The sequence below is a fragment of the Elephas maximus genome, chromosome 12, assembly GCF_024166365.1.
Source record: "Elephas maximus indicus isolate mEleMax1 chromosome 12, mEleMax1 primary haplotype, whole genome shotgun sequence".
Classification (NCBI taxonomy): domain Eukaryota; kingdom Metazoa; phylum Chordata; class Mammalia; order Proboscidea; family Elephantidae; genus Elephas; species Elephas maximus.
Genome location: NC_064830.1, coordinates 69727749 through 69747336, shown reverse-complemented (window position 1 = coordinate 69747336; position 19588 = coordinate 69727749). Strand labels below are relative to the sequence as shown.

At 53.8% G+C, this 19588-nt stretch overlaps 2 protein-coding genes across 7 annotated transcripts in view; one reads left to right on the top strand and one right to left on the bottom strand.

The window, feature by feature from the left end:
* Positions 1-5826, top strand: part of TXNDC11 (thioredoxin domain containing 11) — a 75869-nt gene extending 70043 nt beyond the window's left edge. For all 6 annotated transcript variants that reach the window (XM_049902615.1, XM_049902613.1, XM_049902614.1 and 3 more), the window contains one exon: positions 5068-5826. In XM_049902615.1, coding sequence (XP_049758572.1) covers positions 5068-5710 — 643 coding nt within the window. In that variant the 3' untranslated portion in view covers positions 5711-5826. The remainder of the gene's footprint in view (positions 1-5067) is intronic.
* On the bottom strand, positions 5758-17022 carry SNN (stannin). Its single transcript, XM_049902619.1, has 2 exons — positions 16936-17022; positions 5758-9350 (listed from the first exon to the last, which is right to left on the bottom strand). Exon 2 carries the CDS (start codon positions 9258-9260, stop codon positions 8997-8999), a length of 264 nt encoding a protein of 87 aa, XP_049758576.1. The 5' UTR covers positions 9261-9350; positions 16936-17022; the 3' UTR covers positions 5758-8996.
* Positions 17023-19588: the final 2566 nt, after the last annotated feature.

The window sequence follows — 19588 nt, the reverse complement described above, 5'->3', positions numbered from 1 at the left end:
ACCAACAGCTAATGTCTTGAGCCTTACGGGATGCCAGGCCCTGCCTGCCCCAAACTTTTTTACCTGTGCCATATCTCATGTAGCCCTCATAACAACCGCCTCATTCCTGCTGTACAAGAAGGAATTGGAGGCTTTCCTAACCATTGCACCATCCTACATGGGGTCGCTATGACTTGGAGCCAACCCGATGGCACCTGGCACGTGTGCGCACACGTATCATTCTTTGGATTCAAGGCGCCACCCTTCCCCTGTGTACAGACCTGTGAATGTCTGCCACAGGCATGTATGCCTTGATCTTTTCACATTTGTCTAAAAGGCTTCCAAGTTCAACTGTTCCAGCAACTACCCTGAAAACCCCAACGAGCAAGCATGGGGCATGAGGAAAGGGGAAGCCAACTTCAGTTAGTGAATGTGGATGCGAATGTTTCGGTGGAAACAAAAATTAAGTCTTCGTCCTTTAAAGCCTACTAAACCAAATGTGCTTTCCCTTTTTGCAGATTCTCTTTTGTTTTTAGGAAGAATGGGTCCTCTTGGGTGTCCTGTCACATTGTGTTGACAGCATCTTCTTTAGAGGGATAAGCATTTGCAGTATTGACTTAGGTCCTTAAGTAACGTACGTGCCGTTTGCTATGCTTATTTCCTGTGCTCACTTTTATGGTTTTGAAGCCACTGCTCTGCTTCTCATGTTTCTCTAGGAGAGTGCTTCCTCATATACATTGGATCATTTACTTGGTTTTAGCTCTTTATCTCAAAGAATTTTTGCTGGAATTTTTCCTGTGGTGGTAGGGTTCTATCAGATCACGCGCTAAAAACAGAACGTGACTCAACCTATTCTGCTGACTGCCATGATGAGCCTTTTTCTTTTAATAAGTGTGTAAATTGCCACATAGTCAAGGAATTGTAGACAATAACACCAGCAGTTACATCTGTGTGGGACAGAGGCTGGGCATGAAGTTTAGGGAAGGGTAATTTTAGAATTCCGAATGTAGTTTGAAGAAGTAGATTTTCAAAAGTGGTATTAAAGCCACAGCACCCAGCACATGCCTTTGCATGGCGAAGTTCTCAGCAAGTGGAATAAATAACTATGTATGGAGAGAGACAGAGACAGGCACAGGATGATGGCGGGGTGGGGAAGGTTCTCTGTTTGGGGCCTGAGTCTGGGGTGAGGGATCTTGATTCTAAAGCTGCCTGGTGTGGTGACCGGGAGGGTGAGCTCATTCTCCAGACGCCATGTTGGGCAGTGGCTGCAGCCCTTACTACTGTTCCATGAATTGGGAAGATACTGAATATGAGAAGATGATCCAATTCTATTTTAATGGAAATAGCTTGATAAGCTAAAGCCTTATTTGCTTACTTCAAGTCAGTTCTCATACAAAAAACCCCACACACATTGTTTTGTGCCCCAGTTGCTCCCCCTGCAATGAGACAGCACACTCCTTCTCTCCACCCTGTATTTCCTGTGTCCATTCAGCCAGCTTCTGTCCCCTTCTGCTTTCTCATCTCGCCTCTAGACAGGGGCTGCCCCCTTAGTCTCATGTGTCTAGTTGAGCTAAGAAGAACACTCCTCACCAGTATCATTTTATGTCTTATAGTCCAGTCTAATCTCTGTCTGAAGAGTTGGCTTTGGGAATGGTTTTAGTTTTGGGCTAACCAAGAGTCTGGGGGCCCCTCAGTTGGAGCATTAAGTCTGGTTTTTTTTTTACTAGAATTACAGGTGTGCATCTCACTTTTCTATTGCTTCATCAGGGAGTCTCTGTTGTGTTCCCTGTCAGGACATTTGTTGGTGATAGCCAGGTACCCTCTAGTTCTTCCGAGGAAGTTTTCTTATTTCCTATAAATGATAGTCAGAAGTGAAGTAAACTATGGTTAGTTGGCCCACAGCGAACGTTTGGTTCACCCAGAAGGTAAATGAGCAAAGGATATAAGCTAACAACAGCTCACAAGAGAAGAAATGAAAAAGGCTTTTTGATAATATGTACTAAGAGCTTTTTCAGGGTTCACGTGCTTATATTATTTTTAGTGAAAAGAATATACGATTGTATCTGCATTATGATGAAGTATTAACTTGCGCGCGCACGTTAAAAATGTGCACAGAAGGCAAAACGTCTAGATGTTGACAGTGGTGCTTGGGATCAGAATGGCAGGTCAGGGATATACACTCCACGAGATGCCGTGGTGTAGCCCCTGCTGAAGATCCTCACTTTAGAGGGACAGCCCTGCCCCTCCCTCAGCATTTTAGCCCCTTGTTTTGAGTAGTTATCCTATACCGTGTTTTATATTTTTTTATATCTGGTAACCAGTTGATGTTGAGTTGATTGAACTCATGGCAACCCCATGTGTTGCAGAATAGAACTGCTCCATAGGTTTTTAAGGCCATGACCTTTCGAAAACAGTTCACTAGGCCTGCCTTCCGAGGGGAGGGCTGATGGTGGGTTTGAACTGCCAGCTTTTTAGCAGTTAACCCCTTGCTCTGTTCACGGACTCCTTTTACCTGCTAGAGGTGCATGAACACGCTGCTAGTGAACTTAGTTACATAAACAGTGGGACCTTCTAATACCACACTTTCAGAATGACTACTTCCTTAAGTAGCAGTTTGCTGAAACTTTGTGTCCTTGCTACTTTTGAAGTTTGAAAGCATTTTAGCACACCTGTTAGGTAGATTCGTGGCCACTGCTCCAAGAACTCTGTAACAGCATGCTTACAAATGCCGTTCGTTGTCCCGTCACGGTGTTCAGATACCCGCACCGAAGTATCTCGGCAGCTCCTTGCGAGGCCCCTCCCAGCTGTCATCCTGCGTTGTGGAGGCTGGGTTTGTGCTGCAGCATGCAGTGGCAGGCAAGCCTCGTATCTGTCCTCACCCCCACGTCACAGCGACCAGCGTGTTTTCAGCTGTGGTTTGTGCTGCAGCGTGCAGTGGCAGGCACAGCCTCGTATCTGTCCTCACCCCCACGTCGCAGCGACCAGCGTGTTTTCAGCTGTGGTTTGTGCTGCAGCATGCAGTGGCAGGCAAGCCTCGTATCTGTCCTCACCCCCACGTCACAGCGACCAGTGTGTTTTCAGCTGTGGTTTGTGCTGCAGCGTGCAGTGGCAGGCAAGCCTCGTATCTGTCCTCACCCCCACGTCACAGCGACCAGCGTGTTTTCAGCTGTGGTTTGTGCTGCAGCGTGCAGTGGCAGGCAAGCCTCGTATCTGTCCTCACCCCCACGTCACAGCGACCAGCGTGTTTTCAGCTGTGGTTTGTGCTGCAGCGTGCAGTGGCAGGCAAGCCTCGTATCTGTCCTCACCCCCACGTCACAGCGACCAGCGTGTTTTCAGCTGTGGTTTGTGCTGCAGCGTGCAGTGGCAGGCAAGCCTCGTATCTGTCCTCACCCCCACGTCACAGCGACCAGCGTGTTTTCAGCTGTGGTTTGTGCTGCAGCGTGCAGTGGCAGGCACAGCCTCGTATCTGTCCTCACCCCCACGTCACAGCGACCAGCGTGTTTTCAGCTGTGGTTTGTGCTGCAGCGTGCAGTGGCAGGCACAGCCTCGTATCTGTCCTCACCCCCACGTCACAGCGACCAGCGTGTTTTCAGCTGTGGTTTGTGCTACAGCGTGCAGTGGCAGGCACAGCCTCGTATCTGTCCTCACCCCCACGTCACAGGGACCAGCGTGTTTTCAGCTGTGGTTTGAGTGGCTGGGAATGCCCCACTTGAAGAAAGCTTTAAGTGTTAAGAAAAATGTACTTTCAAGAAGGGGGTGGTTATTTACCCCAATATAATTTTACAAAACAATTCACATGCAGGGTTCCAAATTCTTTGTTTAAACTTACTCCATTTACCTTAAAGTTTGCATAGACATTGTGTAAAATGTGGCATATCTAATTTTAATTTCCTTGTGATTTTTGATAGGGGAAGGGATGGCTACCCATTAATAGAACATCTTTTGTCTTTCTTAGGTATTTGGCCACTGGCTTAGTGGGGGGAGGTGTGTACAAGCTTATAATTAGTGGTTTCTTAGTTTTTTTAGCAACAGTGCAATGGTTTTTTTTTTTTTTTTTTTTAAGCTAACAGTCACTGAACATCACTTATCCCATTTAACCCTCATTAACAGTCCTGTGAGGTACGTGATACTCATTTTACAGATGTGGCCTTTCAGAACAGAGAAACTGCCTGTCTGAGAGCACATGCCACTGAGCAGTAGTGTGGTGATTCCGCCGCGCAGCCTACCTCTGGAAGCCCGCCTTTCCTTTAATATTGCGGTCGATGGTAACTGCCTCTGTCCACCTCATGCATAAAGCCGGTAGTTTTGATGCGTGGCTGGATTGTGTATGCATAGGTAAATGTATCTGTGGTAGAAATTTTGGTTGTCAGACAATTAAATGGCAAGTTCTAAAAAGGAATTTTCTAAATCAGGACTTGCCACAAAGCTCCGGGGAAAACCCCTCAGCATGTTCCCCTCCTTTCTCATTCTTTGTTCTGAGGGGCCACAGCATTAATTCATGCCAAGTTTCTTGGTTGGTCTGCTTGTCAAGTGTCAGGTCACCTTTTTCTGAGAGCTCACCTTCAAAGGTGGTGAGTTCGGGGAAGTCCAGAACAACCTGAAGCTGACACTTCTTATCCTAGTACAACTGCTGGCTCTTTGTGAAAATCAAAGCTGCTAACCTGCCCCCTTTAAAAGGCCAATGGTGATTTTTATACTGACAGGGTTTGGGATAGGAGAGGTGGGGAGTGTCCTGTCCATTGTATACTTTCATAAAAAAGTGAAACGTTCCCTACTCACCACTGAAACCCAGCCTCCGTTTTTGGCAACACATTTTTAGGGTTAAAGTACCAAAACAGTGTTAGGGATAGGAGGACCAGAATGACTGTCACCTTGCTTCCCTTCAATGGCTGTGTGGAGCTACTCCAGAGATTTTGAAAGTCTCTTGCCCAGGTTAATGTTTCACCTTCCCTGCTGACCATCAGTAAGTAAAATCCTGGGAATGTCTTTTCTTGGTAAGAAGTTAACGACCCAACCTTCAGTAGCAGTCTGGTTTTGGACTAAGAATGCTGTCACACTCATCTTTGACTCCTTTTCCTTTCTCTCCAGAAAGGACCTAAGTGTGAAATATCCCGAAGACCTTCCCATCACCCTCCCGAATCTGCTTAAGTTCATCTTGCATCACTCAAACCCTGCTCCCACCCCCCAGAACCTGGCAAACCCACCTACCAAAGAATGTCTGCAGAGTGAGGCCGACGTGCAGCAGGGGCACATATCCCACCTGGAGCGAGAGATCCAGAAGCTGCGGGCGGAAATCAGCGCCCTCCACCGCGCGCAGGTGCAGGTGGAGGCCCAACTGTCCAGCGCCCGCAGGGACGAGCACCGGCTGCTGAGGCAGAAGCAGACCCTGGAGAAGCAGCACAGCCTGCTCCGGTTGCACAGTGAGCAACTGCAGGCTCTGTACGAGCAGAAGACCGGTGAGCTTGAGGAGGTGGCCCACAAGCTCCAGGAGCTGGCCGACGCCTCTGAGAACCTCCTCACTGAGAACACGTGGCTCAAGATCCTGGTGGCGACCATGGAGAGGAAACTGGAGGACAAGGACGCAGGCGAGATGCTCACCTCCCTGAAGGAGGCGCACTCCAACCACCCTGAGCCTGCAGGGGCGCCCCGCTTACCTGGCAGCACCCCTCCGCCCTCCAACGGTAGTGCCACACTGGCATCCGAAAGGAATAACGAGAACAGGACAGACTAACTTTTAAAATGACATGAAGAAATCAGAGGGGAAAACTGTATATTGGGAATATATTTATGCAAATTTTATTGAAATTTATTGTAAATAAAGATTTTCTCAGTGGTCTAGAAAATCAGCTTGAATGTTTTTCAACTTTTATTGAACAGGGATGACATCCCTTCCACTTATTGCACAAACTTGGTAGCTTTGAGACAAAAACAGTAGCACAGTCTATTTGAAGATTTGTCTGAAAAATTAGTCCATATTTTCACAGCTCAGCATCCACAGTTCCCTCCCCACTCCCCTACTGTTGCTTCTGTGATGATACAAAGGATGAGTGGTTCATTTCTTGACTGGCTAGTCAGACAACTTGAACACAACAGTTGGCTATTGAGAAAGAATTCAATGAGAGGTCATAACTTACTGAGCCATTAGAGTGTGTGGCTCTCAAGTCTATGCTAAAAAAAAAGTCACTATTGATAAATAAGAATAGTTAGAGCTATTCTGTGGTAGTTTACCAGCCCAACAGGCCTTTTCATCTTCTTCCCAGAGATCCCCTCCAGGACCCATCACACCTCTAACACTCACCCAACACTGCTGACACCCTCTGATGGAGTGGGATAGGACAAACCTCAATCAAAAAGGAGGAAGTGAAGCGTGATGCTTTTCAAAAACGAAACTTCACTGGCAGGTACAAACCTCAGGGTGAGTCTGGAAGTCAAGGAGTAGACAGTTTCAGGTGTCAGGCTCAAAAAAGACTAAGAAAATACAGACCCCTGGATTACTGAGCTCAGGCTTCTCTGCCACTGCGAAACACCGGGGGAACAGGTCCAAAAGCGCAGGCCTTTCTAGCTCATCCCTATACCCTTCATGTTTTGTGAACTGCTCCCTTAGAAAGCAGGCCTCTCCCCCACCTTCCAACGGGCACCTTTGGAACTTCTGTTCTGGGCCTGGTTTCAGCGTCTGGACCCTACATGCCACCCCACCTCCCACCATGGGTTCTCCCTACTCCAGACTGCAGGACCTCAAGAGACCTCAGCTTATCTGTTCCTCCACCACCTCTGGGCCATGCCCACGCAGGGCCTGAAGGCATTGCCGCCTCTGTACTGGAAGTTCAACTGCTTTGCAAGATTCCCCAGTAACCCACTGGTGGCATTTTATTACAGTGAAAGCTATGAGAGCCGGAACTCGATGGAACTGCCTTGTTTTTCCAGGTCTTGCAAGTTTTACGCCTATGACAGGGTGCAGTCTTACCATTTTTCTATTGCTGTCTATTAAGAATCCCCCCTCAGAAACACCCAGTGAGTTTTCCTTCTATGACAGGTTTCCACCTGAAACAAGTTCTGGCTTTCACAGGTTTTACTTAAGTCCACTACCTTAAGCCTGCATTGCCCCATTAACTACCCCTCCCCTCCCCCCAAGCTATTAATGTTTGACCCCCAATTTGGAGCCCTGGTTAAGAGACTGACTGCTAACAAAAGATCGGCAGTTTGAATCCACCAGCCACTCCTTGGAAACCCTATGTGGCAGTTCTACTCTGTCCTATAGGGCTGCTATGAGTCAGAATTGATGGTGAAGGAAGGGTTTGCTTGTTGGTTTTGGTTTTCCCTCCCCTCAAGCTATTATTTAAATGTTTGACCCCCAATTGAGGGTGTATACTGCTAAAGTTAAGTGTTCCCTACAACCCCCTCTCAGGATTTTGAAAAGGAGACTAGGTCAACATGATGGGGCTGGGAGATGCTTCAGCCTGACCAGCGAACCAGACGTTTCATGGTCGGGGCCCTGGGGAGCTCCCTGCCCGCGCTGCTCAGAGGGGCTCTGACATTCAGGGCCAGCACTCCACGATTAAGCCAGTGCTGCCCACCTCTTCCTTACTGAGGACACCGACACAAGTCATGAGTGAAACATGATGGTTTAGAGTGTGCTTATGATGGTGGGATTAAAAATTCAAGCGAGCTTACTGACGTGGACACGGGGCCCCACGCAGATGCAGACTGCTGTGGTGCTTGGTTGACTGAGCCACCCACTCACCATCTTGGCAAAGACCAAGCCTAACCTAAGTCTGCTGTCCCAAGTATAAGTCGTCAGGGAGTGGTCTGTGTGACTGGAGGTCAGGGTGCCCCTTCTGCACACGAGGAGTGACCTTCCACTAACGCTCATGCTTGGGACACGTCATGCGGTGACCGGTGAAGGAAAGCAGAATTCAGTACCTAGCAGGTGGGCGGTAATCTGAGGCAAGGAAGAGAACACACGAAAAGGGAAGAGGGGGAAAAACCTAAAACCACTCAACAACCCCCTCCCCCCCCAGTGCAGAAAATATTAAATACAAAAACAAAAAATCCACTTTTTGTTTCTCCTGGACCCCTTGGATTTTAGACTAAAAGGAGCCGCCACGGGCTCTGTTTTTAAGAGGACAGAGCAATTATAGCAAAGCCTGCTCTAAGTGGTGCCAGGTGGGAGTAGGGATGGGCAGGGGACAGGGACATGGCATGCTAAGACCGAAGGGGCAAGAAACTGCTCTGCCACTGGGATGCCTGAGAGCCCTTGGGACTTGCACCTTGATGCGTCCTTCACTGGCTCCCAAGCAGACACAGTAGCTTCCTTGCAATGCTCCCACTATAAACAGGAACTGGTATTTAACAACCGAATCTACCTAGACAAAGAAGAGAGCATGGCTCTTCCACCCACTGCCAACCAAGCAGAAATCCCCAAAGCACCCCAGCTGGCCAGCCACAAGATTTAAAACTGACATTTCACTTCCTTTACACATATGTACGTACACACACACACATATATAAAGACCCTTGCCAAGTGCAACTTGGGCCTTCCAAGTCTAAGACCCTCCTCCATAGTCTCAACTCCACTCATCATTAGTACGGTCAGAATCAAACCAGTTCCATGTGCTCTAGGTGGTATTTTAAAACATCAGCAAAAAGGCTTAAGCACGTGCTTCTGGGGCCTATTTACAGTTCACAGGTTGGTTAGTTCAGGCATTACTGTAGTAGCTCCATCAAAAACAGGCTCAGCTAAACATTCAAGTAACAAAAGCACTATGGGGCCATGAGCCCCAGCAGGGTCAGGTCTACCCACTGCCTGCAATGGGCAGCCTGCCAGGAGGCCACGGGTATGCCCAGGGCCAGCGGATCCTGGTTCAGGTCTGGGGCCCCAGGAGTCAGTGCATGCGATGACGAAGCCTGCCAAGGCAATGCCAGGAGGTGTCAACCCCTCCTCTTGGTTCCATGGTTCCACCCCACCCGTCGCCTTTCAGCTGGCTGCAAACAGGACCAGGAGCCCTCCGCATCTCAGCTCAGCCGTGGACTTCTGGGCCGTTGGGGGTCAGCTTGGCCTTCCGCTCCACACACGGTCCCTTGGCTGAGTACTGTACCAGTAGGAAGGGCTCCTTAGTCTCACCATCACCCACAATGCTCTCCTCGTCCTCCGACTGGCTGATGCGCTGGAGCCGAAGGTAGCACCAGCAGCCCAAGATCAAGGCCCCCAGGGCAGCAATGGCGATGAGGATGACAATGACGGTGACCACACCCGTGGTGGGGCTGTGGTCCATGATAGACATGGTCAGCTCTTGCGGGGCGGCTCCTGCAGTAGCAAGCCCTTGGGGGCGGCCACCTCAGTGAGGCTGGACTTCAGGCTGGACATGAGTGTCCTGAAAGACAAAGCAAGGCGAGGCTAAATCAGGGGCTCAGTAGGGGACCCTAACCACGAGTGACTTCGTGGGTTCTTCCACTGGCTCTTTTTTAATCAGTTCTGAAGCCTGACTGCTCCGCCTTCATCCTAGAGAAAACCCTCCAGGCAGCTCATTGGTTGGCTTTGGCTGTTTCTCTTTGTTTGCTGGCATGACCAGTGTTCTCTCAGCTTGCCCCAGCCTGCTTCCATTCACTACCTCCAATACCCCGAGTGCTCCTGCTATCAGACAGGCAGCCACCCTTGCTCAGCCACAGAGCCATGATGCAGGTGAGGTGGACACCATGACCTGCCCAGCCCCACAGAGGTAACAAGAGGGCAGACGCTCTTCTGGCCTGGCTCTTCTGGAAGCCCCTGCCCACACTGGCGACTCCAAGGAGCCAGAGTGGAGGCATTCCAACGTGGGAAAGTGACGTCAGCCCCTTCTGCAAACAGGCTACGTGTGCCCATCAACCAAGTCCTTCTGGAAGCCCCATGACAGGGTACAGCCGACAACAATCAAGGGAACAGTGGTGGGCTCGGGGGAGTCTGGGAGAGCTTTGGGGAGAGGACAAGAGAGGGGAAGAGACCCCTCCTGCCTCGCAGAGCTCAGCGTCCAGTGCGGGAGCCAGACCACAACTGAGTGAATATTCTAAAGCATCTGTCACTGCAAATGTGGGGTGGGGGGCATGTTCCGGAAGGCAACCTGATGCCGAGAGAGTAGGAAGTGTGTTTCCAGCAGAGGGAACACTGCGCAAAAACTCTGCAGGCCAGAGAGCACCTGCTGGTGAGTTTTAAGACCAGGAGGATGGCCAGTGGGGGCTGAGCTGTCAGCTGCTTTGGGTGGGGGCTGGGGGGGGGCACTGCATTCAGGCTGCACTCAGGGAGTGAGGCCTCTCTGGGAAATCCTCAAGGGGACAGAACTCAGGGAATGGGAGCTGCCACTTCCCGGAGGTCACCTCAACAAATTCCATCCACCTCACTGAGCCTCAATATCCTCCTCTGTTAGTGGTGCTCGCCAGGAAAAAGTGACTGTGGATTTGAACTGCCGACCTTTTGATTAGCAGCCATAGCTCTTAACCACTGCACCACCAGGGCTCCTGTGGAGGCCTGGAGGTATATAAAACTGTCACTGGAGACTCCCTCTCAACCCTCCCAGCTCTTACCCCAGGGAATGCCCCAAGGCCCAGCCAGAGCCGAAGATTAAGGCTAGGACTACATGCTGTTGCCGCCTTTAATGCTGAAGCCACAGGCAATGGTTCCCGTCGTGTCCAAGACCCTGTCTTTCTCATGTCTTCTGCCTCTAATAACAGTAACTAACACCCAGGGCAAGTCCCTGGGTGGTGCGAACTTGCCTGGCTGCTAAGTGAGAGGTTGGAGGTTGGAGCCTACCCTGAGGCGCCTCTGAAAGAAAGGCCTGGTGATCTACTTCTGAAAAATCAGCCACTGAAAACCCTACAGAGCACAGGTCAACTCTGACACACGTAGGGCACCATGAGTCGGAGTTGACTCAAAGGTAACACTCAGGGTGGTTGCGGGGTGAGAAGCTCCCACTGCGTCCCTCCCCGCCCCACCCATACAGGCCCAGGCACACAGTCTGCACTCAGGAAGTGCTTGCTGTCTGAGTTGTTTTTTATAAGATCGACATCTATGCAGATAGAAGGCATTGGAAGGGGGAAGGCTCTCCCTCCAAATAGGATGGAACCTGCTGTGTCCTTGAGCAATAACAGCCCTAATTAGAAAGGATTATCCTCCACACCAAGGAGTCTCCCCAGCTGCCCAGTTTGCCTGAAGGTCAAAGGCAGTTAAGTCAGTGTCCCCAGAGTTTGCCCAGGGACCAGGCACTGGGAAAAGTCTGCAGACCCCAGAGTACTGCCCTGTTCCCTGTGCCATGTTTACAGAGGAGCCCTGGGCAGGGGGACAGATATCCCTCAAATCTGCCCCCTTCTTACTACTCCATGATCCAAGCAGTCATCATTGTTCTCAACAGGCTTCCTGGTCCACTGGGCAGGACCCACTGCAGCCAGCACTGCTCACTCAGGCAAGTCCCTTAAGTCCTTATAATGACCTGCAAGGCCCGTCATGGTGTGCCCCCAGCCCCGCTGGTCTCCACACCCCTCCTGCCCCTGGTTGCCCACTGCCTGGGGTGCTCAGCCCCCTTACCCTTGAACCAAGTCAGCGGTTCTCAACCAGGCAATCTTGCCTCTCTGGGGGCACTTGGCAATATATGGGGACAGTCTAGGTTGCCATAAGGGGGGGGCATGGAGGGTGCTACTGAAATCTAGTGGCTCGAGGCCAAGGATGCTGCTAAACATCCTACAGTACACAGGGCAGGCCCCACAACAAAGACTTATCTGCCCCCAATGTCAAAGGGCAGAGGTGGAGAAACCTGGGCTCAGTGAGTCCAGCTCAAGCATCGCCTGGCCAGGGCAGCCTTCCTGACTAGCCATCCGGGGACACTCTCTTGTCCTGCAACCCTACGTGCTGCTGCCCTCCAGAGCATGGGCCTCAGTCTGCACCCCTGGTGGCCACCTGTTTAGTGCCCACCTGTGCTATCAGGCTATGAGTGGCAGCCCACTCACCTCTGTAACCCCAAGTGCCACAGGTCATCCTGGCCTCTCCCCTGCTACCCTCAGGGCTGCTATCAGTTCCCACACCCCACTCAGACCAGACAGGTGATCCTTCACACCCCCACCCCCCAACACACACAGAGCTGCCTGGTGCCCAGCCTCCATCCTGCCCGAGGTGGCTGGGTGGGTCTGTCTCCACTTACCCCAACCCCAGTGCCCTCTTCCTGCCAGGGGAAGACTACTGCTTCCTTCCTTCCTTCCCCGCCTTCCTCTGTCCACCCGCCTCACAAGTCCAGGCCCATGGGCGCCTGCCCTCCCCTCTAGCTTCTGGAAAGGAAGGCAAGTCAGTATTAATTTGGAAGGGGAAGTGGAAGTGTGTGTGTTTGGGGGGTGGGGATGGTGCCGGGGCAGGAAGTGGGAAATCAAACAATAGCAGTGAGAGCTGGGAGTGGGGGCCAAGGCCAGCTGGGGAACCCAGGAGGCACCCATCAGTTCTGGGGAAACAAGCGCAGTGAGGGGAGGGGCAGGGCGACCGGAGGTCTCAGGACCAATGAAGTGACCCTGTCTGCTGCCCCCACACCAGGCCTGGGGAGTGGACACTGCTGAGTATGGGCCACGCGCCCCTGTGAGCACAGAGCCAGGCGGCCAAGCCTTTGGCCCCTGGCCCCCCTCAAGTTCATTTACGTTCCTTCATTCATTTAACAAGTACTTTCTGGGAACTGCTGTTTCAAAAGTCAGCTCATATCATCCCGCTCAGCACCCTCTAATGGCTTCCGTGGCATCAGAATCAATGCCAAGCTCCTTGCCTCCCAGCCTTCTGCACGCCCCCTCCCCCCCGCCCCGCCCACCTCAGGGCCTCCACACTCCTTTCCCTCTGCCTAGAATGTCCCACGAACTGCTCCTTCCAGTTATCCTGGACTTTCTCAGGAGGCCCCTCTTCCAGGATGCCCTCCCAGACCACCCGGGCTCCAGACTCCACCTCCCCATACTCCCTACACACAGCCTTCCCCAGAACTTTCTGCTACCTGAGATTCTCCTGGGCCAGGGACTGTGGTTACCTGGCTGCTGTCCTGCTGTCTCCTTCCCCAAAGTGGATTCTGAGTTGGTGAGAGGACAGCACTGTCTGTCTTGCCTGGTGCTATGTCCCCAGGCCAACCTCAGACACAGTTGTTGTCGTGATTGTTGTTAGTTGCCGTCAATTCCGACTCATGGCAACCCCGTGTGTGTCAGAGTAAAACTGTGCTCCATAGGGTTTTCAGTGGCTGATTTTTCAGAAGTAGATCTTTATAGATCACCCAGCCTTTCTTTTCAGGTGCCTCCAGGTGGGTTCCAACCACCAACCTTTCAGCTAGTAGTCGAGCACTTAACTCTCTGTGCCACCCAGGGACTCCACAGCAGGCATTCAGTAAATGCTTGCTGCTGTCCCCAGCCTGGGAGTAGAGTGATGAATCAGAGACCCTGCTCTCATGGAGATCACAGTCAGGGGTCCCTACCCCTGAGCCAGCTCCCTAACTCCCAGGCCACTTCCGTGACCCTGAGCAAGGACCTCATGTCTGTCTGGGCAGACTCAAGAGAGCTGGCCACGACCAGATGCAGCCCGGGTGCGGGGGCAGAAGCAGCCTGTGCAACTGGACCCCAGGGTGATGGGCCCACCAGGGGCAGCTGTCTCCACACTGGTTGGCGGGGGGACAGGGAGGAACTGAGCCCAGAGGAAACTCCAAGTGCTGAGGGCTGGCTGGTCTTACCCCTCAACCCTCTTGAGCCTGGGCGGGGCCCCACATGCCTGTTACATCTCTCCGGACCTCCCTCAGGCCCCCTGGAGGAAAGGTGTCTCCTGCAAGCCAGGTGACCCCTCGTCCTGCTCCAGCAAAGCCCACTGGACAGGGCAGGCAGGGAGGGGCAGCGCTTGGGTGGGGCAGACTCTGAGGACAGCACGTGAGAAACCTAGACCGCCTCAGAATCACCAAAATTGTTGTTAGCTGCCGTCAAGTCAGCCCCCAGGTCATGGTGACCCAAAAACCAAACGCTGCCAGGTCCTGCGCCCTCCCCATGATTGGTTGTAGATTGGACCACTGTGCTCCATGGTTCGCATGGGCTGATTTATGGAGATTGCCAGGCATTTCTTTCTAGTCTCTCTTATTTTTCAAGCTCCATTGAAACCTGTTCAGCATCACAGCAACACGAAGCCTCCACTGCCAGACGGGTGGTGGATGTGCATGAGGCGCACTGTCTGGGAATTGAACCCAAGTCTACTGCACAGAAGGTGGTAATTCCACCACTGAGCCACTAGTGCCCTCTCACCATCAAAATACTTAACATTTACTCAGTACAATCATTTAATCCTCCCAACAACCCTACACTAACTCTGCCCAACATTATCCCCATTTTACAGATGAGGAAACTGAGGCTGAGTTTAAATGAACTGCCCAAGAGTGCAGAGCTAGAAGCTGCAGGGCAGAGCCCATTTCTGTCCTGGAGATTAGCTTGAGATGAATAACAGTAACAATAACACCCACTAGCTCCAGTGAGCACTGTCTCTTGATCATACCTCACAGCCATCCTAGGTGGCAGGTGTCACCACTCTTGCTGTGCCTGGTTTTCCAAGGCTCAGAGAGGTCATGACTTGGCCCCAGGGCACATAGGGTGCTGTTAGCACCCAGTTTCCAGCACCTGGCTTCAAATGCCCCCCCACCTCCCGTGGGTCCCAACCAGCTGAGGGCCGGGGTCTCCCTTGGAGGCTCACAGCTTCTCCTGTGGGTCTTCCCCAATGTGAACAGGGGTCCCCAGTTACCCCTGCATCTTCACAAGACCCCTAAACTGAAAATTAACCCCACTTCACAGGCCACTCACATGCTTGAGGCCCAATCGGGCCATAGCCAGCAGCTGCCCAGGCTCAAGTCCCCTCCTTCCCCCATCCTACCCCTTGGCTCATGACTGTGAGCTACTGTGATCCAGAGGAGCAACCTGCTACTAGTGGCCTCAGTCTCTAAATGTGTAAAATGGGAACGAGCCCCTGACTGCATTCACTGTGTTGTGGGAAGGATGAGAACTGATAACAATGTGAGAATGGAAGGGCCACAAGGCCACTGGGTTTGCATGTCACATCTTCCTGGGTACCACAAGGAAGACAGCGAGCCCTTGGGACCCCCACCACCAAGAACCTGCCTCCACAAAGGGCATGGGGCCTGGCCCAGGCCTCATGCCATAAATAGCCCAGTCCCCAGGGACATGCGGCTGCTGCCTTCTCACTTGGGCACATCACAAGTGTTGCCTGCCCAGCTGGGCACCAGCTTGCCACCCCCGCCCTGCTGGACCCATCTTCTGGGACTCCTCAAGGGAGGCTAGGGAGGCTGGTCTGCTACGAGGAGGGAGGACACCAGTCCCCTCACAGCCAGAGGATTCCACCAGTCCACTCAGAGCCTCCAGGGGTTCGGTAATGTCCCCCAAGTTAAAAAAGCCATCTGCCAAGCTTGCTAGCAAACCAGGCTCTGCCTCTGCAGGGGACACCATTCACAAACCAGAAGCACCTCACGCTCTGGTTTCTAATAGGAAAACAGGAGCATAGGGAGGACAGGGCACTGCTGGGCACAACCAGGGTGCAGAAGGACTGTCCCTCTCTGCTGGCCCTGAGCGGGGCAATGGGACACAGAAGGGGTCTGCTGTGTGCAAGCTGTGGCATTCTACCCCACCCCCATCCTCTAGAAGAGGAAACTTGCACCAGACCTCCCCCCCCACCCCCACCCCCACGTTCCCCTGACAGAAGAGGAAGCTAGGGCCCCGAGGGACTGCTCCCAAGGTCACTCAGGGGCTTGTGTTTCCAGGCTTGAGGCTCATGCGCCCACCCTGGGAATCACCTGCTGGTCACTCCCAGGGGATCCTACAGGGGTGGCCCACTTCACCAAACAACTTTGGTCATAACCGGAACTGCTTGACAGAAGCTGCCCAGATAGTGATTTGCCAGACACAGAGCTAAGCTCGACTCAGATCTCCTCCTCCAAACAACCCCAGAGTTGAATTACTACTATTCCCACCCTGGAGATGCAGACTCTGTGGCTCAGAGAAGTTAACTCCACTGCCCCAGGTCACACAGCTCAAAAGTGGCTGTGCACGGATTCAAACCCAGGCAGCCTGGTCCCGAATTCCGGATTTCAGCCAGACTCTTAAAATGTCATACTCCCGATCCCACGCCGTGCCTGAGGGGTTGGGAGACAGATAAACACCAGTTCTGACCCCCGCAGGGTCGCGCCCCGGCGGGGTGACCTCGCCGGCCGAGAGCTTGATGCTGGGGGCACAGGATGTCAAGCGCCCGGCTGCTCCGCGTGCTAAGCGCAGGCGGCGTTTAGGCGCCGTGCCAGGAGCGCTCCACGCACCCTCCCATTTAACCCTGCGAGGCGATGCTGCCAACTCCCCCACTCTACAGAGGAGCAAAGCAAGCGGAGGGAGCGACAGCAGAGAGTGGGTGGAAGGAGACTGGGGACCACAAGACCCAGTCGTGTCCACGCCGCGCGGCCAATGTCCACGGAACCTGACACCAAACTCTGCGGCTCGGCCTCAGTTTCCCCACCTGCAAAATGGGCGCCAGGCGCCACCTCCACCCCGAAACCTTCTTGGCCCCACAGGGAGCGGCCAGGACCCCACCTCCTCCGGAATTTTAAAAAAAACCAAGTGTCCCCGGAGCCCGGCGCGGATCTGCGGGCCACGGCCGGGGACAAGGCGCTGGGGGGGACACCGCTCCTCGCAAGCGGCCTCCGCCCCCCGCCGCCTCCTTTGTCCGGATCTCGTCGCAGCGTAGCGGACAAAGAGCACCCGCCCGCGGGCGCGGCCCACCGAGCAGACCCTCCCCCGAAGCCGCGCCCCCGCCGGGCCGCCCGCCCCCGCCGCGCAGACCCCGGCCCACGGCACGGCCGCCCCCCGGCGCCCCCACTCCGCCCGGACCGTCCCTGCCCATCCCGCAGGCCCCCAGCCCGGTCGAGCGCCCCGCCCGGCCGGCCGGCTCACCATGGCGCCGCCCGCAGCCCGGCCGCTGGCCCCGCGGCAGCCCCGCAGGCCCGGCTCCGCCCGCCAGTCGGTCCGACCGCCGCGCACTGTCCGGACGCAGGAGCCCGCTCTGCGGCGGGCGGGGGCGCCTCCGACTCCGCCCCCGCTGGGGGCGGGGCCGCTGGTGCTGCCAATGGGGACCCGCGTAGGCACGGCGGGGCGGGGCCGGCCGGCGGGGTCACGTGCGCCCCGGCCCGAGCGGCCCGGGCGGGGTGGGGGCTGTGCGCAGCTGGCGGCACTGGGGGCTGGGGGCGGCTCGGCTCGGCGCGCGGCGATTGGGCGCCCGTGGGTGCGGGACCCCGCCCTGGGCGCCAGCCTTCCGCCGGCCTCCGCCGGAACTGGGGAGGCTGCCTTTTCTCCCGCTCGCTTTGCAGAGGGGGAAACTGAGGCGCACTGCAGGTGAACACGTTGCACACTGACCAGCAGCTGGAGCGGCGGAATTGGGGGCAGGCCAAGGACAGGAGAGAGGCCCACTGAGCTGAATGACCTTGTTGGGGAAGGCGCTGGTCATTCATTCTTTCATCCGTTCATTCATTCGCTCATTCAACGTTGATGGAACACCGACTGTGTGCCGGGTACGCCAGTCCAGCGGATGCAACCACTAACCCGACAAACCAGGCCCTCAAGGAGCAGTCCTTCTCTCTGCGGGCTGGGGCCACAGGGACGTTGCAGCGCCTGGCCGCTTATAATCATGGTAACTTTTAATGTTTCAGCCCCGTGCTAGGTCCCCACTAAGTGCCAAGTTCAGTATTAACCTCTCCGCACATTTTATCAGAACGACCCTGAAAGGAAAAGTTACCCCATTTTACAGATGAGGGGCCCAAGGCCCCGAAGCCCCAAAGAGCTGAAGTATCACAGCCGGCTCCTTATGGTGGTAGAGTTCCAAGGCAGGCCTGCCCACCTGGGAACACAGAGGCATCAGGTAGTGCAAGGTCTCCCAGAAGAGGATCCACAGAGAGGACACTTCCCTTTGTGGCCAGCTGGGGCCCTCTAGAGGGTTTTGAGTGGGTCCTTCAAGGCCCCTGTGGCCCTAGGTCCTTGGGCCTCGCCTCTGGCTTGAAAGGTAGGAGAAGGCAGGTGGAGCCCTCATCCGGGGAGATGGGGAGCTTGTCCACTGGGGACTTCATTCCCTGCCTCAGAGCAGAGGTCTCTGGGAAAAGATGGAGGGCCCGCTCACAAGGCCCTGGTGGGCAAGATCCCTGTATTCCCTCCACTCCAGCCTTGCTGGTCTTTCTCTGCTTGGACTGCAAGTTGTTTCCCAGCTCTGGGCCTTTGCCTTTGCTGTTCCCTCTAGTCGAGACACCCTTCCAGTTCATCTTTCAGATCGAAACTTCAATGTCCGTTACTCATAGGGCCCTCCTTGCTCCCCACTGAGTGGTTCCCTTTGTTATTCTCTCCCATGTGCAATGTGATATTGTACATTTCTGAAGGTGTAGGGTTAACTTTTTGTCTCTCCACCAGGATTAGGTCTGTTCTGTACCCTGCTGTGTCAACAGACTACTGCTTGGCACACAGTAGGTGTTGAATAAATGTATGTTGAATGGGTGAATGAATGAGTGGTCAGATTATAGAACTCCAGGCTTGGCCAAGCTGCACCCTAGCCAGGAGGCCAGGACCAGGAGATGAGCTGTTGGCTGAGTGAAGATGGGGGACTGAGAGGCAGAGGGGTGTCCAGCTCCAGACAGCTGGCCCCGGAAGCCAGTGTGGATGCTTCCCAGCAACTGCTGGTCCGGAGTCTGCCTAGCCCTGCCTTCAAAGGCCCACCAGCCGCACCTGGGAGTCCAGAGCAGCAGGAAACAGGTTCTTCCCGGAGAGCCAGTTCCCGTGGCCTCTGTGGTCCAGCCTGGAGTTGGCAAAGGCCTCATTAGTGGTGAGGGCCCGGGAGGGCAGATTCTGAACCACAGAAAAGTAAAGCCAGGGGAGGCAGGGGTGCTGTGGGAACAAAAGGTCTGGAACTATAGTTGGGGGAACATAGCATGGCATAGAAGTTGAGTCAGACTACCCGGGTTCAAATCCAGCCCTTCCTGCTGGATAGCTTTGGGAAAGCAGCCCAATCTCTCTGTGCCTCAGATGCCTCATCTGAAAGATGGACATGATAGTGAGGTCAACTTCACAGGGTCATTGCAAGCATGTCGAGTGCTTGTCACGGAGGAAACCCTGCTACCCACTCATTGTTATTAGTAATAGGGGTCAGACAGGTGTGAGGGTGAACTTGGGCTTCCCCACTTGGATCTTGGGGAAGTTACTGCACCTCTGACCCTCAGGCTCCTTGTCTTCACAGTAGAAGTGCTCAGGAGCTCTTTGTGGGGGCAGGGGCTGGGGGTGGCTCATCTGGGCCCAGCCGTCATCTTGCCCAGAGTATGTTACTTCAGTGATGGTAACATTAATAGTAACAATAATAATATTAGGGGTAAATACTTGTTTACCATGCATTGGCACTGTTCCAAGCACTACATGGGCATGAAGTCATTTAATCCCCATTTTACAGGTGGAGAAACTGAGGCACAGAGAGGCCTCAGTTTCTGGGGTGGGGCCTGAGATTCTGCATTTCTCACAAGCTCCCAGGCGATGCTGATGGTTTGGGGCCACACTTTGAGCAGCAAAGGGATAAGTC

Bases quoted from the DNA above. Each gene is read 5' to 3' on its own strand.
- SNN (XM_049902619.1), bottom strand. From the start codon at position 9,260: ATGTCTATCATGGACCACAGCCCCACCACGGGTGTGGTCACCGTCATT.